Source organism: Dermacentor albipictus, chromosome 5 (assembly GCF_038994185.2).
Source record: "Dermacentor albipictus isolate Rhodes 1998 colony chromosome 5, USDA_Dalb.pri_finalv2, whole genome shotgun sequence".
NCBI classification, from domain to species: domain Eukaryota; kingdom Metazoa; phylum Arthropoda; class Arachnida; order Ixodida; family Ixodidae; genus Dermacentor; species Dermacentor albipictus.
The window spans coordinates 134,823,389-134,838,795 of NC_091825.1; the positions used below are offsets into that span (position 1 = coordinate 134,823,389).

Here is a 15,407-nt window from a genome sequence, read left to right on the forward strand (position 1 = left end):
ACATGACACAAAACTCTTTGGACTGTCCCCCTCTCTTTAAGTGTTCCAGGCTGCAATGCACCGGTTGCCACATGAAGATGCTGCTACACTTCACGCTTAACTATGCTCAGAAGTTCATTGTAACACAAGTGTGTTTCTGTGTGTCATGCTCCTGTCTCAAAAATCACTCCGGCTTCTTTTACACACAAAATGGCAACCTTCGTTCATCACAAATATTCACCAACTAGTAATCCATGAAATCTGACGCGTTGAAATTTATAGAACCTGTATAACTACAGCCAAAGGCGTGACTGTTTCAAATTTAAAAGCTACAAACTGCATCTCGGCATTCTTTGCACGCCCGACTACAGGCAGGTTGTGACAAACGACGGACCTGTTGGACTTCCACGTGTGAACCACCTCGGGGTCGGTAATGCCGTGCTGCAGCGCCTGGTCATCCAGGAAGTCAAACATGTACTTGATCGCCAGTGGCAAGGCACTGCCGCGGTGGGCCGTGCTGAAGATCGTCTCAAACAAGTCATCCACAAACTTCTGCAGGGTGCCCTGCAAGAGAGAAAACAAAGCATTCACACATGTCAGCATTAGCATCAATCGCTGCTGAGTATAGATTCAAACCAGTTTGCTTCCTTTACCTCTTCATTCAGGTCATGAGAGGTTATTTCGACACTTTCAATATTTATGGACTAGCCTAGCTTGTCCATGATGCATTTCCCTTATAAGTCGTGAGCTTGTCTGGACTCGCTATTAGGTAGCTTGAATGCTTCTGTCCTGTCTCCTGGTGTAAGCATTTTAGGTAAAAAGCATCTTAACGCAATGAAATGGACAAGGGCTTGAAGTAGTTAAAAGTGCAGCTGCTGAATGCTGCACAGAAATAAGAAGGCCTGTCCCTCCAAGAGAATAAAAAACATGAAAAGAGCTTAGTTTAAGTAGACATTAGAAAAAAAGAAAGAGATTGTTTCAGCTAGATTGGAAGACAACTCGCCAGGAATTATATAAAGGTAGTCCTGTTGTAAGCAGAAGATTCATATGCAAGAAAGGACACAAAAGAAAAAGACAACTTAAAATTGTCCCACCAGCTACTTGTTTGCTGCAGGCTAGTCAATTGCTTTCTGGTAAGAAAACAATTACATCCTATTTGAAATTAAACAAAGGCTCATTCTGGGCTCATATCTTGTAACGTACCCATTAAATTTTCCATTCTTTTGTTACCCATCTCTTCCAAGTAGGCAATCCCAGTGATATAGGCGGTGTGATGACAAACAACAAAAAGAATGGAAAATGAAATGCATTATATGTGAAAATATATTGAAATTTGTAATGTCACAGTAATGTTTTCAAATCTGCAGCTGGTGCACACAATACTACAAAAAGAAGGAGTTTAGTCTTCACTTCCTTTCGTGAAAGCAATTCTTTGTTTTCCACAGAGAAAATTAAACGAGAGTTTTGTAAGTGTACTCTACCATATAGAAGCCTTTCTTATGGTGTTGTGTTTTATTATTTCTTAACCAGAAGTGCACATTCAGAACTTACACCAAAACTAAAAGAGAAACTAGCTACTACACCACTATACCTTTGTGGCCAGTAGCCTGGTGAGGTAGATCTCAGAGACCATCTTGTTTCCACGCTCCCCTTCTTTGTTCTCACTGTCATGATGCTTCACCTGCATTGCGTGATGGGGGAGGAAATTAGCGTCATGTGACTATGTGCGTTGTCAAAGTAACATGAACTTTCAGAGTGATGCAATATGCAGAACACTTGCAAGGAAGAGTAAAAAAGGTGCTCACCAAGTGCCAGTACTTGTAACCGGTCTCCGGATCATGGTTCAGTGGAGAAGTTGCCCGGCTAAGTGGTGGGCTCGTCTTCAGAGAGAAGTTCAGGGTCTCTGTTTCAAGCGAGAAAAAAACATTGTCAGGTTCCTGGCCAAGGAATTCACAAAGTTTTCTTGCGCCATGTTGATACACTACACCAATTCTGCAGAAATTTTCCAGACACTATCGCTACCAGCTGTGGTAGTCCTTAAGAGGAAGCTTTTGCTTGAGCCTAACTTTGATGCTGCCTATTCAAATATACACATAAATGGCAGACACACTTTTCCAAGATTACCTAAGAGTCTATTTTAATGAAATTTGCTGCACTTGAAAGAGAAACCTACATTCTAGCGACTGCTTGAAGTGAAACTTTGATTTAGAGCCTTAAATTTCCTATGAGAATTGCCAAAAATCTGTCTCTCAGAAAAAAATAAAAATAAAATAGAAACATGAAGCTTACAAATCCATAACTTCGCACCAAGAATATATATTGCAGCTCTGTAAACTCCATCTGTTATGACATCCAAAGCAGACACATTTGAAACATTAATTTATACCTTAAGCAAACTTGTTACAATGTTTATAGAGGTGTTGCAAAAGTCATACTCACATATTAGTGGCGCATTTAAGAGCCATGTATAACATCAATTTTGTCTGCTTTATGTGTACTATCAGACGAAATTTACAGAATTGGGATATCACTTTGATTGCTGAGTTACAGAGTTGTAAACTTGATCGTTTCGATTTCTGAAGATTTGCAATTTTTTACTACTCTTAAAGGGCCCCTCACCAGGTCTGGCCATTTTGAGCTGACAAGCACAGAGCATACAATGCGTGATAACGGCTGTGTCTGCAAAGCATTACATCGCTGCGTGCCGCGGAAAGATCTGAAATTTCAAACCGAATGCCATATTCCCTTCTCCTCGCGGCTGCTGCACTCCAAGCCGGAGGATGACATACACGTGCTAGTCCGCTTGCGCACACGTATTTGCTGTGACATCGCTCGTGGTGACATGTGACTTCGAGAATTATTCTAGGCATCTGTTATTTGTGTAATATGTTGCTTGAGTAGACGAAATAAAGCTTAGAGAAATATTAAAACACACAAACCGAATGTCTGCATGTTTTTATTTTACTTTGCACCGCATCAAGAGAGATGTACTTCCGTTTCGTCTGCCTGTTCCCACGTCGTGCAGTCACATGCACAGACATCGAAACTATGTCATTTTCTATTGTGTTCGAGCACAGGATCATGCTCTGTAAACCGCTTATGTCTGCTTCAGTATTTATGCAACACTGACTTATACTGCTAGTCAGATGTTCTCGTGCACAGCATGCAAAATCGTGCGCTGTGCGAAACGAGAAAAACGCAACAGCTTGTGTACCATTAGCGGAAGTGCGCTGTGCCGCAAAAACGCATGGAGAAAAAAACTACATGAAGGCGGGGACCGTGATTTATGCATCACGTGACCCTCGAGGTCCAGTATGGGAGAACGCAGGGAAGGAATTTCACTTGTGGAGGCTAGACGGGGCAAGTGGAAAGAGTGCCTCGCCTGGCGGTGGAGCTCGCCTGCTGAAATCATGGGTTTGCAGCACTGAAATATTTCTATCTCGGCTATTAGTGAGCTGATTTGAAAACTTTTGAGCAAAAATGCTCCCTAGAAGACTGGTAGCAACTTCCAGCGTATAACCAAAATTTGCAATGGGGCCTTGTGAGGGGCCCTTCAACAGAAAAAATCGACAGCCTAAATAAAAAAGAAATGCTTGTAACAGTCACTAGATTTGAACTTTTTCTTATAAATGAAACAAACCTCATCAAATATGGTTCAGTGGTTGGCGAGCAAATGATTTCTCCTTGCCCATGTATTTAGATAAAAGATGTTGAGATAAAGCTTTCACTTAACAGAAAGAATAGAAAGTATTGTTGGACAACAGCAGATGTGGCTGGACACCTTAGTTTCGTTTAAATTTGTTTTTATGCTTATGACAAATCAGCTTGAGCTGTGCAAGAAAAGGGATATTAGAGAAGGGTAAGGCATTGGATACAGCACGTACTAGGGAGAGACAATACTGTCAAATCACCCACATAACATAATCCCTATAAGCTATTATAAATATGCAGACCTATGGTTTCAGGAACATGCTTGTCTTCCTGGGGACTTGTTCTCGCAGTATTTTGATACTTGAGTGCAAGCCTCAAAATACAGCAAATATACTTCCCTACCTTCCCATGCTCCTGCATCTAAACAAAATAAGTAATAATAAAAATCGCCAAGAAACTCATGATGTGACCAGCCCTGCAACTTTGCTCATGGAGGCCTTAAGCCTAAGCAAAGTGGCAAGGACTCGTAGAATAATGGTGACTAGTGGAAGCGTAGAACAAAAGCTCTTCTAAGTATGGGATGACTTATTCAAACAATGCCTTTTTTGACTTTACGAGCAAAAGCATGATCAAAGCTTTGGTGTACATGGCCTTTTCCATGCTTCTTTATGTAGAAAAAAAAAAAAACTAATGAAAAGAAAGGGGGACTTCATGTCGGAGAGGTACACACAAAAATAATAATTTCATATCTTCCTCAAAATGAAAAGATGAACTGAAACGGAGAGTGATAACAGCCACAGTGTAGACTGACCATATTTGTGAGACTTCTCCATCTTCTCGGACATGATGGAAAGGTTGTACATGGATGACTGCTTGGGAACCAGGGTCAGGTTCGCCCCATCATTCACCTGTCAAGAAAACAAATGCGAAGCCATCAGCCATAACTGCACAACAACAACGTCATGAACACAACTGACAATGGGAAGCTTTGTAAATGACCTGCATACAAAAGATGTTGCTTGACACAGAATACTACCGTGGACAAATGAAACAGATTAAAAAAAGTACAAAGTGGAACACTTTTTGTGAGCAATAACTCCAAAACTTAATTTTGCACTACTGCTGTATTTTTGGGCATATAACAATGCCAAAATTTTTAAGTTTAACAGTAAAATCAGGTGTGAGATATATGAAAATTTCGCCTTGCGGTGTGGCTTCATGGCAGTGTCACGCCTTCATATCACGAGATGAATTCTAGTTAGCCATGTCTTATTCGTGTTTGCTTTGCCCTGCCTGAGCACTAAACCCCTAGTCACTAGTCATTGTAGATATTTTAATAGTGAGAGTATACAAACTCTTTCATGTACAAACAAATCTAATTATCATAGTTTGTACAGCTTTAGTTATAAAGAACAATTTGCTAACCCTGTAGTGGGCCAAGGTGTTCATCCTCTTCCATTCTCCTTCAGTCTTGGTGGTTGAGTCTTCATCCGATAAGATCAGGCGCCCCGAATTGCCCGTTCTCCATTCTGCAAACAGAAAGCACCACAAGCATGACTTTGTGTTATACCTAAATGTTAAACTGCCAAAATCAATGTGCTCATGAAAAAGAATGTGCTAACGCATGGCCAGCAGTTCTCAGTTGTACACACACCTGCTGCTTTTTTTGCAACTAGGCCTAATGAACCGCATGAACTGCTCACTGCATGACGAAGGACCAACGCGAGAAACAAAGGCAACAGAGCATACGACTGTCAACAGCATTGGTAAACCGGCAATTTGCGTCTTTTTTCATGTGGGCCAGCATTGGCAGAAGCGCAGACACCAGAAATTCTCATAGAAAACTGAAAGCACAGTGATTATGGCTCCAAGGTCAAGTGCTTTGGCTAGCAAGCCCACATGGAGAAGGAATTAACAACTCTAGAGCGAACAGCTGAGCTTGTGGTACTTGGTGCTGATGCTGTCTGTTTCCTGCCCATGCCTTGAAAGCGCCCGGCCCCCGCCCCAACAGTCACCGCTTTGATGTGCGAGGCCCTCATCTTCACTAAACAATAAAGGTAGTACAGCTCTGACCCCTTGCCATGTCCTGCTATGGTGCATGTAGTCGTCGTAAACCAGAAATGAGGAGGAATAAGCGAAACTGGTAGCTGTTTGCTGTTTATAATGAATTACCCTTATGATGTCAAATGTTTGGAAGCAAACAAGATAAAAGGAGGAATAGGTGATACTCATTCCTTCTCAATGCAGACAGCAAAGTTATAAGTTCACTGTCTGTAATAAACAGCTGCCAAAAGCTGTAGTCTCCCCAAATTTGTCATTTACTTTCAAACATTTGGGATCATAATGATAACATTCAATGACAGAAATGGTCACCCAGAGGGGCACGCACCCAAGTCCAGGTCGTCCTTGCTTGGTCGCTGGGAGGAAGGCATGTTCTTGTATATGGCGTCCAGTCCTTTATCCTTGACCTGGGACACAGTGTCACAGTCGAGGACCTTCACAGGCGTCTCGTTGTTCTCCCCGAGCTCGTAGCTCAGCTGTGCTATCGAGACGTAGGCTGTCATGCTTTTGTAGTCGATAGACTGCCGGATGAGCTTCTCTTCCGAGAGGGAGTAACGTGCTTCGCTTGTGATGGCGTCCACTGGGCCCTTGTCCACCTGCTGCTTGATGGCGCGGTAGAGCACAAACAGCGGCTCTCCAGCGCACTCCTGCGTTGAGGAAAGGAAGCACGGTACTCACACTGCCATGCAGTCGATGCATTTCTACACAAAAATATGTGAAATTGTGAATGGAGAACGATTTCGCAGCTTCCCGGGAATGTGTGGCATGGACTGGCATAATAATAAATGTTCAGTCTGCATAAGCCAAAAAGCCAAAGCAAGTGTAATACGTAAGAAAATATATAGAAACATTGGCAGCTTTGCATACATCGATAGCAAGGTTTAGCATTGTGCTTGAATTCTTTAGAGGCTGTTCTAGGAGAAGTTTCGGCTATATGCGTATGCGACTTCAACACAAACTTCAACATACTGTGCAGGGCCAGTCATGAAATTTCACAGGCACCACTGCGCTGCTCATGAAGAGCGACGCCAGCGGATTTACATCCTTTCCATATTGTGAGCACTAACATTTTTTTGCACTTCTTAATAGTCAGAAGATTGGAGTCATGATGGCTGCGGGGTGAACAAACTAACAAAACAAAATGGTGGCATGGCTTGGTCACTTGACCCAGCTTTGTCCAGCTCCACGATGGCAATTATGACAGGCCTGTCATTGGTAGTTGTGGGCATACCATATAGGGCATATGGGCATGGGTACTGCCATACCAAAAGGCAGTACCCATGGCATAGCGCCGATGCGAAGTTTGTTATTCTGAAAGTTTGAAAGTTGCCCTAAACCCTAAGTTTTCAATGATTTCAAGGAGCACATCAATTTTCAATATATTTTTAAGGAGTTATAAGGGCCCTCGAACGTGCATTTCCAAATTCAAAAGTTTTTCAGGAATTTCAATGGGGTGTAGGAACCCTGACTGTGGGTATTCGATGCGGCGAAACCACCACATCAAATATTTAAGAAAGTATGACATGGGGTGGTGGTCACATGTAAACGTTTACCTCCAGGTATGGTTTCACGGCAATGCAGAGTGCAATGCCGCAAAGCCACACGTGCAGGTGAAATTTGCATTGGCATGGAGCTGCACCATACTTCAATAGACCTCCAGTGAAAGCAGTGATAACTATCAAAACAACATGATTGTTTCTGGAGCTTTTTCATATGCCAGTAATAGTAACAAGTTAATTTGATGCTGATTTGAATATTTTTGCAGACAGTTATAGTGTGAGTTGTAAGTGTTGGTCAGTTATTCACTTGAAAACGTGGTACATGATGACACAGTGAATCTATAGATGACCCCTTCATAATCAAACAAAAGAGGGTTGGCAAAGGTTAGGCAAAAGTAATGAAGTTAGAATTAGGGAGCGAAAAATTTAAAGTTTGAATTATCAGTAGGTTGCCACGCACGAGTAATTTATAAGGGTGAAATGTCTTCAATGAACGAATTAACTCTGCTTACCCGTAGGAACTTGTAGAGCAAAAATGTGAACCACGCTGAAAGCATTTTTTCCGCTACAGACTCAGTCCTGCAAACAAAACAATGAATGCATTATGCCTCACTCTTCATAGCTCTTCATGTACAACATTTCAGAAATGTCTCTGTGTGAACACGTACCTTCGTAGAAGTAGCTTTGGATGACTCTTGCCTTCTATACACTTTTCAATGAGTTCTGCTAACAGTGTCTTGAGAATGCTGTTTAAAAAATAAAAGAAAGAAAGAGAGAGAGAGAGACGAGAGGGAGACGTTAGTTTAAGTTTTAAAGTAGCTATATGAGACAGCAGTCACCGAATCTGTCAGAACTGTTCGTTTTGAAGCGACAAGAAGAAAATCGACTCACTCTGTACAATACTCCATCTTGCCCTGCAGTGTCACCATGATTAACGACGCAACGCTCACCCTGAAAGAAACAAGCGATGGCAGGAAACATCAAATACAGGGTGAATCAGGGGAAACGGGCAAATAGTGCTCTTGAAGCAGGCCAAATGAATCGCTTGTCTAGTTTATAAATATCCAAAAACAAATTAACATTTTCATCAAAAAGCCTCTCCACAGAAATCTGACTGGACAGCAAATAGTTTACGAAAAGGCAGCTTTGCAATGAAGTTAGTTAATAATCATGGGAATCATGAGAAATACATGAACTGTTCTTTAACTGAACCACTGGATTCATTGGGCATGCACTTTGTGATTTTTTTTTTCAATTTTTCATTAGAATATATTGCTGTATGTTTACCTCTTATATTTCCTTTACAGTGAATGGAAAGGTGAATAAAACCATTATTTTGCTAACAGAAGACTTCTCCTAAACACGTTGCACAGGCAATATTATCATGGTATTTCAGTATCACCAGACCGACAATATCAATAGTTTTTTCCTTTGAACTAACTTGAATCAGTAGCTTTTTAATCATGACAGCGCTGTACATGACACTATGCGCAAAACAGCCTTCGCAACACAGCACCAGTCTACAAAGCCTACACAAAAGCGACAGCTGGGAGGCACCCTCTGACAAGAAACCAGCAAGCAAGCACCCGTTCATAAGAGTGTGTGCAAGAATCGAGTGAGAAAGGTGCCCACCTGTCACGCATTGAGAAGTACCGGTTGGACTCCAGAGTTCTGATGAACAGAAGAAGAAAAGTCTTGTTCATGACGAGCTGGCCAAAATACCAAAGTCCCTTCTCCATGCACTGCTTTTTCACTGCGTCGATCTGGAATTGAAGGGACATCATGTGCCACCACTTGGACACAACTCGCATGCTGAACACTCAAGACGCTTATGATCTCTCTGTATGCAGTAGCCATGTGAATTAAAGGTTAACTTAACAGCTTTGTTAATTATCAGTTCAATGACCATTAGTTTCTTATATGATGGTGGTAAGATGTTCCCACTAGAGCTTGCAGCATTGGCAATGATTTGGCAGTGATTTTTGCTTCGTTTTTTACTATGCAATGACAAGTGGAGCCTCAAATGAGCTTCTCAAGGTGTTCATAATCACTCTTCAAGAAGCAAGTGTCACATATTAGACAAAAGTAATTATTATTTTTCTCTAAGAACAAAGTTAAACAAGGTAGTGTGATATTACATGTTACATTTTTCCATCATTTAGTTTAACCTCTGTCCTTGCTGGCTTAGCATAATTTTCTTTTTTGTACTATTACACATTGCCAAATAATGTGACACCTCTATTGCATGCCCCTTGTCCCCAACCTGGATTGATAAACAAATGAAAAGAATGGGAACCTAACAACTAAATAATAATGAGCAGTTACCTCATTCAACAGTTACCTACACAAAAAGGTTATACTACTTGCAAGCAGGCGTTTGGGTAAATACAAGAGTCGTGTACTCCAAAGGAACATCCTAGACAAGCAGGCGGGCTGAGCTGACCTGCATGTCTCTGAGCACTGGGTGATCCTCCACATTGGGGAACAGAACTTTCATCGTGTATGCCCTGTAGTCGAGGAATGGAATGCCCCCTGCTGTCAGGTCACTTGTGAGGTCGGTCATCTCAGTCTGAAGCTCGGCAAAGGCTGAAAAATAAGATGAGAAAGGTCAACACACTCTAAAACCAGGGTAAAAACTTGCGTAGCATGAGGATTAAATGCAAGCACGAACCAACAAGCTACTGCTGCTGAATGAAACTTAACCGGAGGTCATTTGCACGCTGTTATCATACTATAGTTGTGTATCCATTATTTGGAAATGGTTAACCCAACCTGCTGGTCAATTCAATCACAGTTAAAAATCCCAAAAGGTGGCTCTGCATGTTAAATATTCTTTTAATTTATGCAGTATGATCCACTGTTATAGGGAAGATGTAATTTGTATTCTGCCATCAATAACAGCTGATATGCAATGAAGGCTTGTTGATAACTTTTTTATGCATTTTTAACGTTTGCTTTTAGCTTTGTGTCAGCCAATTTATCGCGACATAGTTGATGAAGTATTGTAGTTGCAATGCATTTATTATTAGTTAGAGTGGACCTTTAAAGTCTAAAGTTAGAGTGGACCCTTAGAGAGTGGACCGTACTGTATGACAGATGATCTGACCTAATTATGCATGTCCCATTTTGGTCCAAATCAACAAAACTTGATTGCACCAAATCACCCATACTGTGCATGTTGTGCTGTGGTCGGGAGGGCCAATATATTGCGTTTGTCCAGCACCAGGCCTGCCTGCCTACACACTTCTCAAGGTAGGCGAGCTGAAAAGCCCAACTTCCCAGCCACCTCACAAGCCCTCCAGCAAGCAGCCTCACCTTCTTTGCACTCGCTGGCCACACGCAGCTCAAGCACGTCCATCTGCTCTTGCATGGTCTTGAGCACACGGCTGCTTTCGGTAGACTTGCGGCGGTACGCGATGAGGATGACAAACACAATGACCACGAGTACGCCGACGCCCACGCTGACCCCGATGATGGCCGGCACAGGTACTGCACTCTCGGGCCCCACGGGGATGTCATAGCTCAGCCGGCCAATCATGAACTTGAGCTTGTCACCGACCTCCACCTGTGTTGCATAATCGTACATTTGGTGGGGCTCGAGTCACATGACAAAGGGTAGAACAAAAGTGCAACAGAGAAATGTTGAAAGCAAACTTGCAATGAAGAGAGCACAATTGCTTCACACAGCCCAAACTGGTGACTGCGCACAATGCAATCTGTAAGGGCTGCCACGAAAGGTAGTAACCACGCTGGGTAAGCATCTCAAAACTATAACTCAGTGGCCATCCTTCAGAACTATACCATCCTGCCTGCATGAATACAGGTGCCATAGCTTCTTTTGGTTCAAGACCAACTATGGGTCAATGTGTTGAAGTGAAATGTGGAAAGGCCCACATGAAAAATGCACACATGCAAGCAAGTGTGCATGCACAAGCATGCACTACATGCACACAGACATGCACACTTAGAATGTTTCTTGAGAGATTGTGCTTGCCACTCAGCTTACTTCACTCACAGCAATATACTGTGCAAATTTTCTGCAGTTCTAAATACCACACAAAGCATGCTGAATCTTGTGAAATGCTATGAACAAATGTTCAATGTCTTAAAAAGCCACCCAATCAAAGAGAAGGAAAAAAAAAAGAGAGAAAAAAAATGTACCGAAAGAACAGCATTAACATCAGTATATGTTTTCAGCTATAGTGGTTCAAACTCCTGAAGCAATTTTGAGTCTGCTCACATAGAAATTTATAGCAACAACATACAGTGGAGGTCGAGCATTCCAACTAATGGTGTTTATATGCCAGACACGTTTCTCTGTGTAGCTATAAAAAGACTTGAATCAGAGCCAAGAGGAAAGAGGGGAGACCATAAGGAAAGATTGTGATGACCCTGACACACGCTGAAGTACTTGTTTGTCACTAAAACCTGCTCGGCTCACAGACGCAACTCAGCAGCTGCTCTTGAGGTTTATCGACCGATTTGTACACTGTCGACAAAAGTTGGCTAGGCTGTGGCACTCGAAAACAACTTGCATTATCGGCTGAACACAAGAGCTGTCTCTGATATGGACATCGGTAATTCAGGCCAGCAGACGTAGTGCAGTTGCCAAGAGGAGAGGCTTCGTTGATGGTTCAACGTGCGCAGCGACGAGCTTTCTTTGAGATGCCACAGCTCTGTATGTGATCACCCGGTGCAAGTCGTTGAAGAGGCAAGACAACTTAACTTTTCACATCTGTCTTTGCAGGCACAACGCCATCTCATGAAGTCAATTATCAGGTTATGTCAACATCAGAGGGTGAGTCAACATTCCAAATGCTCTTCTTGCATAGCTAATCAAAAACATTGCCAGCCTTTAAGCACCTAGACATAAATTGACTTCAACAGCCTATTATTAACATTCACTCTAATTTTGAGCGATCACAGAATATTTACACAATGTAATGCTGGTAGCAAAAGTTACTGCAGGAATAAGTTGCTCCTAAGCTTCATTGCTGCATCATCATACATAAGAGACAAGCGCTGCATGGATGTCATTTTTCTCATAGTATGCAAGCAGGTTTGCATGCTTTTGCCGTACATGTGCTCATTGCCCAGGAAATGCATTAGATGTCTGTCCTAAGGAATGTCCTGTATATTTATCGGCTAGCTTGATATGTCCTTGCATTCGACATTGTTACATAACACATTGCTGCTAAATTCTGTCACCCGTGGTACCCCCTGGTTGGAATGAAGTACAACCACGCTTAAGGTTCGATTATTCAAGTCTGATGAAATGTTGATGCATAAGTACTTGCTAAATGTGCAATGGGCACAGCCTTTCTTTGTTTAACCGTTCATTGTTGTCAGTGGTGAACATAATGTGAATATGTGTGTGCTTTGGTTGAAGCTGTGTGTGTTTAATTCCCGCCCAAAAGCATACAGTTCCCCCAGCTACATACAGGTCTTGATGTTCATTTCTAAACAATGGACTGATTTAAAACAGAAAACCAAGTTTCACGTAAGAAAAGTGACCTAGCTATACTTTCAGGAAGTGTTTCAAGAAGCCAGTACTGCATGAATGTATTCTGACGAATACCAGATCCATGTTTACACATGTTTACAGTGAAAATAAGATGATGCACATAAAGAAGAGGTGGTACAACCAAGTGCTGTTTGTGTGACCTCTTTTTTTTTCTGTACTGTCTGAACCAACTAGCCCATCTGAACTGCTGTAAACTATCATCTGAATTACTGTAACTACGAAGTACCACACAATTAATGAATTTACAACATGAAATACACTAACGTAATACCAAGCGGTTGTGCATTTTTATTTTTGACAGCTAGCTACCAAGACTATTTTTCTAGAATGCCCATGTTATCAGTCTGCTGAACCACTATGTACCTTCAAAAATGTTACACGGGAAAAAAAAACTATGGTATGATGTTTGTAAACAGGGATAAGGTGCCTCAGAAAGGCGGCCTTGCCATCCTCGGCATCTTAGCTTTAAAGGGTTAGTGCAGTGATGTCGTGTGCGGGTGTTGTCGCTGGCGGCTGGTTTTAAAGGGAGAGACTTCAGAGGTAATGAGCGCTGTCGTCCGACGTCTGTGAGCTGTCGTCCGACTCTGTGAGACATCTGTGAAGCTCACAGACATTAGACGACAGCACTCATTACCTCTGAAGTCTTTCCCTTTAAAACCAGCCGCCAGCGACAACACCCGCACGTGACGTCACTGCACTAACCCTTTAAAACTAACATGCCGAGGATGACGAGGCCGCCTTTGATGAAGATTGGTCCTCCTATCAAAATGTTGGGCAGCCTTTCTGGGGCACCTTATCCCTGTTTACAAACTTTATACCACAGTGTGCTATTCCATCTGTCAGCCCCTTTCTTGATTTAGGGGGGAAAAAAGTTAGTTTGAGAAAATTCGGGAATTCTTAAGCTAGTAAGCATGTCTAAACATGCCAATAAAATACTTGATGGCATTATGACATTAGACACTCCCCCTTGCACCTCGCATACGCACATGGCTTTGTTGAACTTGTAATGCACCACTTTGTAAAAACATTTAAGTATTCTGCACTAGTTTAGACTTAGTTTTTACCTGCAGTACTGTCATTTAGAGGTGCTTTGACCACAGCCACATACTATGTAAATTGTAACAGATGTGTGTGTCAGACACAATGCAATGCCAGTGACATTTAAAGCATTGCTACTTCGCTCATCAGCAGAGAGATTGTTTTTACTTCGGCTATACTCCTTTATTTTTCTTTACAGTTCATTAAATGTTTAATATTTTTGTTTTTGTTTGTGGTACTTGAAATACATAATTGGCAGTTCTGGTTTCCAGCAAGATTGAAGAACTTGCATGTATTACGCGTGAGAAACCTTGCGAATTTTACAGCATCAGCCCTGAGTTTTCGCATCTTATTGAACCTGCCTTAGTCATGCCGTCCTTATTCACACACTTACACTGAGAGTCTACTTTATCAATAGATATAGGCTTCAGACAAAGAACCTTCCTATTCACTGAATAAACCTGCATCTATGATCCAATAGGTCACATTTCCTGCTATGGTCAGGTCGGTAGATAAATTTCACTAGTTAGTGAAGCAGGGCCCAATAGCTACTACCTGTATTGCCAGATAAGAAACTTCCTCTCTTGCCCTTACCCTACATGCATCTAAAGCTTTTGAACCAAGCTGTGGATCAGTTTTCCTTCTGATTGCAAAACTTGCAGTAAAAAGAAATGAGCACTGGGAATATGAATGGCAACAAATTTTGCAGTAAGAATGCTTTAGCGCTTACTCAAAATTTGGATGCTTTCTTTTGCAGCAGTGTACAGAAAATCTGTCAAAAACCTACAGGCCAGTTTTTTTCACAACCAAGGCTGTCTACAGGCTGTGTTGCGCAGCTACTGATGCCTTAACTATATGCAACCACTTCCACATGCCGCCACTTTCATTTTATCCAGTGTAGAAGATATTGTGGCCTATTCTAAAAGTTCTGACACTTATGTTAACTGTTCTTCGCTTTTACCGACAACAGCATGCACTCCGCTGCTCAGTTATTTGTTCATTTCCACAACATGCCACCCTCGGCAGACACACGGTGATGTGCAGTGTGTGCGTTTGTGTGTGTGTCATTGTGTGACAATTCTACAACGTTGAATCTCTTGCACCTGGCATAAACTGCATTACTTCAGCCTCTTCTCAATCTTTTAGTTCCAGGGGTGCTACAGGAGCTCACTATGCGGTCCGGAAAGCTCGCATGGTTACAAATGCAATGGTCAGTATGCTTGTAACAAAGGTTGCACTTGTATGTGAATATTTGTTGTGTACGAATAAAATATTTTATTTTGAAGTTTTTGTGCTGCTTTCTGCATTTATTCAAGAGCATCTGGTAGCCAAAGACAAGTCTGTGCTGGCCAGCTGTATTTGTATTCGTACTTGCATTTTATTAACAAATAACAGTGTGAATGCAAGCAAACTGCACAGTCCAAAGAAGCGCAAATTCTGTTCCTTTACTTGGCATATTAAAAAAGTTTACCTCAGTGACGTTTCTCAATCACTAAGCATTGACACTACCAGTCTACACTAGCGTTATTGTATTGGAAATATACTCTAAAGTGCAGTCAACTAAAATAACAATTGAAGACCTAGACAAGCACAGGTTGGTTCAAAAGCCGACTAAACATTTGTTTCTTTCAATAGCATTTTTGTGCCTACAAGAG

General features: G+C 41.9%; 1 protein-coding gene across 3 annotated transcripts in view; it reads right to left on the reverse strand.

The window, feature by feature from the left end:
- The window catches only part of PlexA (plexin A), a 385,856-nt gene that overhangs the window by 7,720 nt on the left and 362,729 nt on the right, over positions 1–15,407 (reverse strand). For all 3 annotated transcript variants that reach the window (XM_070538955.1, XM_070538957.1, XM_070538958.1), the window contains 12 exons: positions 10,506–10,755; positions 9,634–9,776; positions 8,823–8,953; positions 8,082–8,141; positions 7,859–7,936; positions 7,703–7,769; positions 6,020–6,338; positions 5,056–5,159; positions 4,442–4,538; positions 1,785–1,882; positions 1,571–1,660; positions 374–543 (listed from right to left, as the gene is read on the reverse strand). In XM_070538955.1, coding sequence (XP_070395056.1) covers positions 374–543; positions 1,571–1,660; positions 1,785–1,882; positions 4,442–4,538; positions 5,056–5,159; positions 6,020–6,338; positions 7,703–7,769; positions 7,859–7,936; positions 8,082–8,141; positions 8,823–8,953; positions 9,634–9,776; positions 10,506–10,755 — 1,607 coding nt within the window. The remainder of the gene's footprint in view (positions 1–373; positions 544–1,570; positions 1,661–1,784; positions 1,883–4,441; positions 4,539–5,055; positions 5,160–6,019; positions 6,339–7,702; positions 7,770–7,858; positions 7,937–8,081; positions 8,142–8,822; positions 8,954–9,633; positions 9,777–10,505; positions 10,756–15,407) is intronic.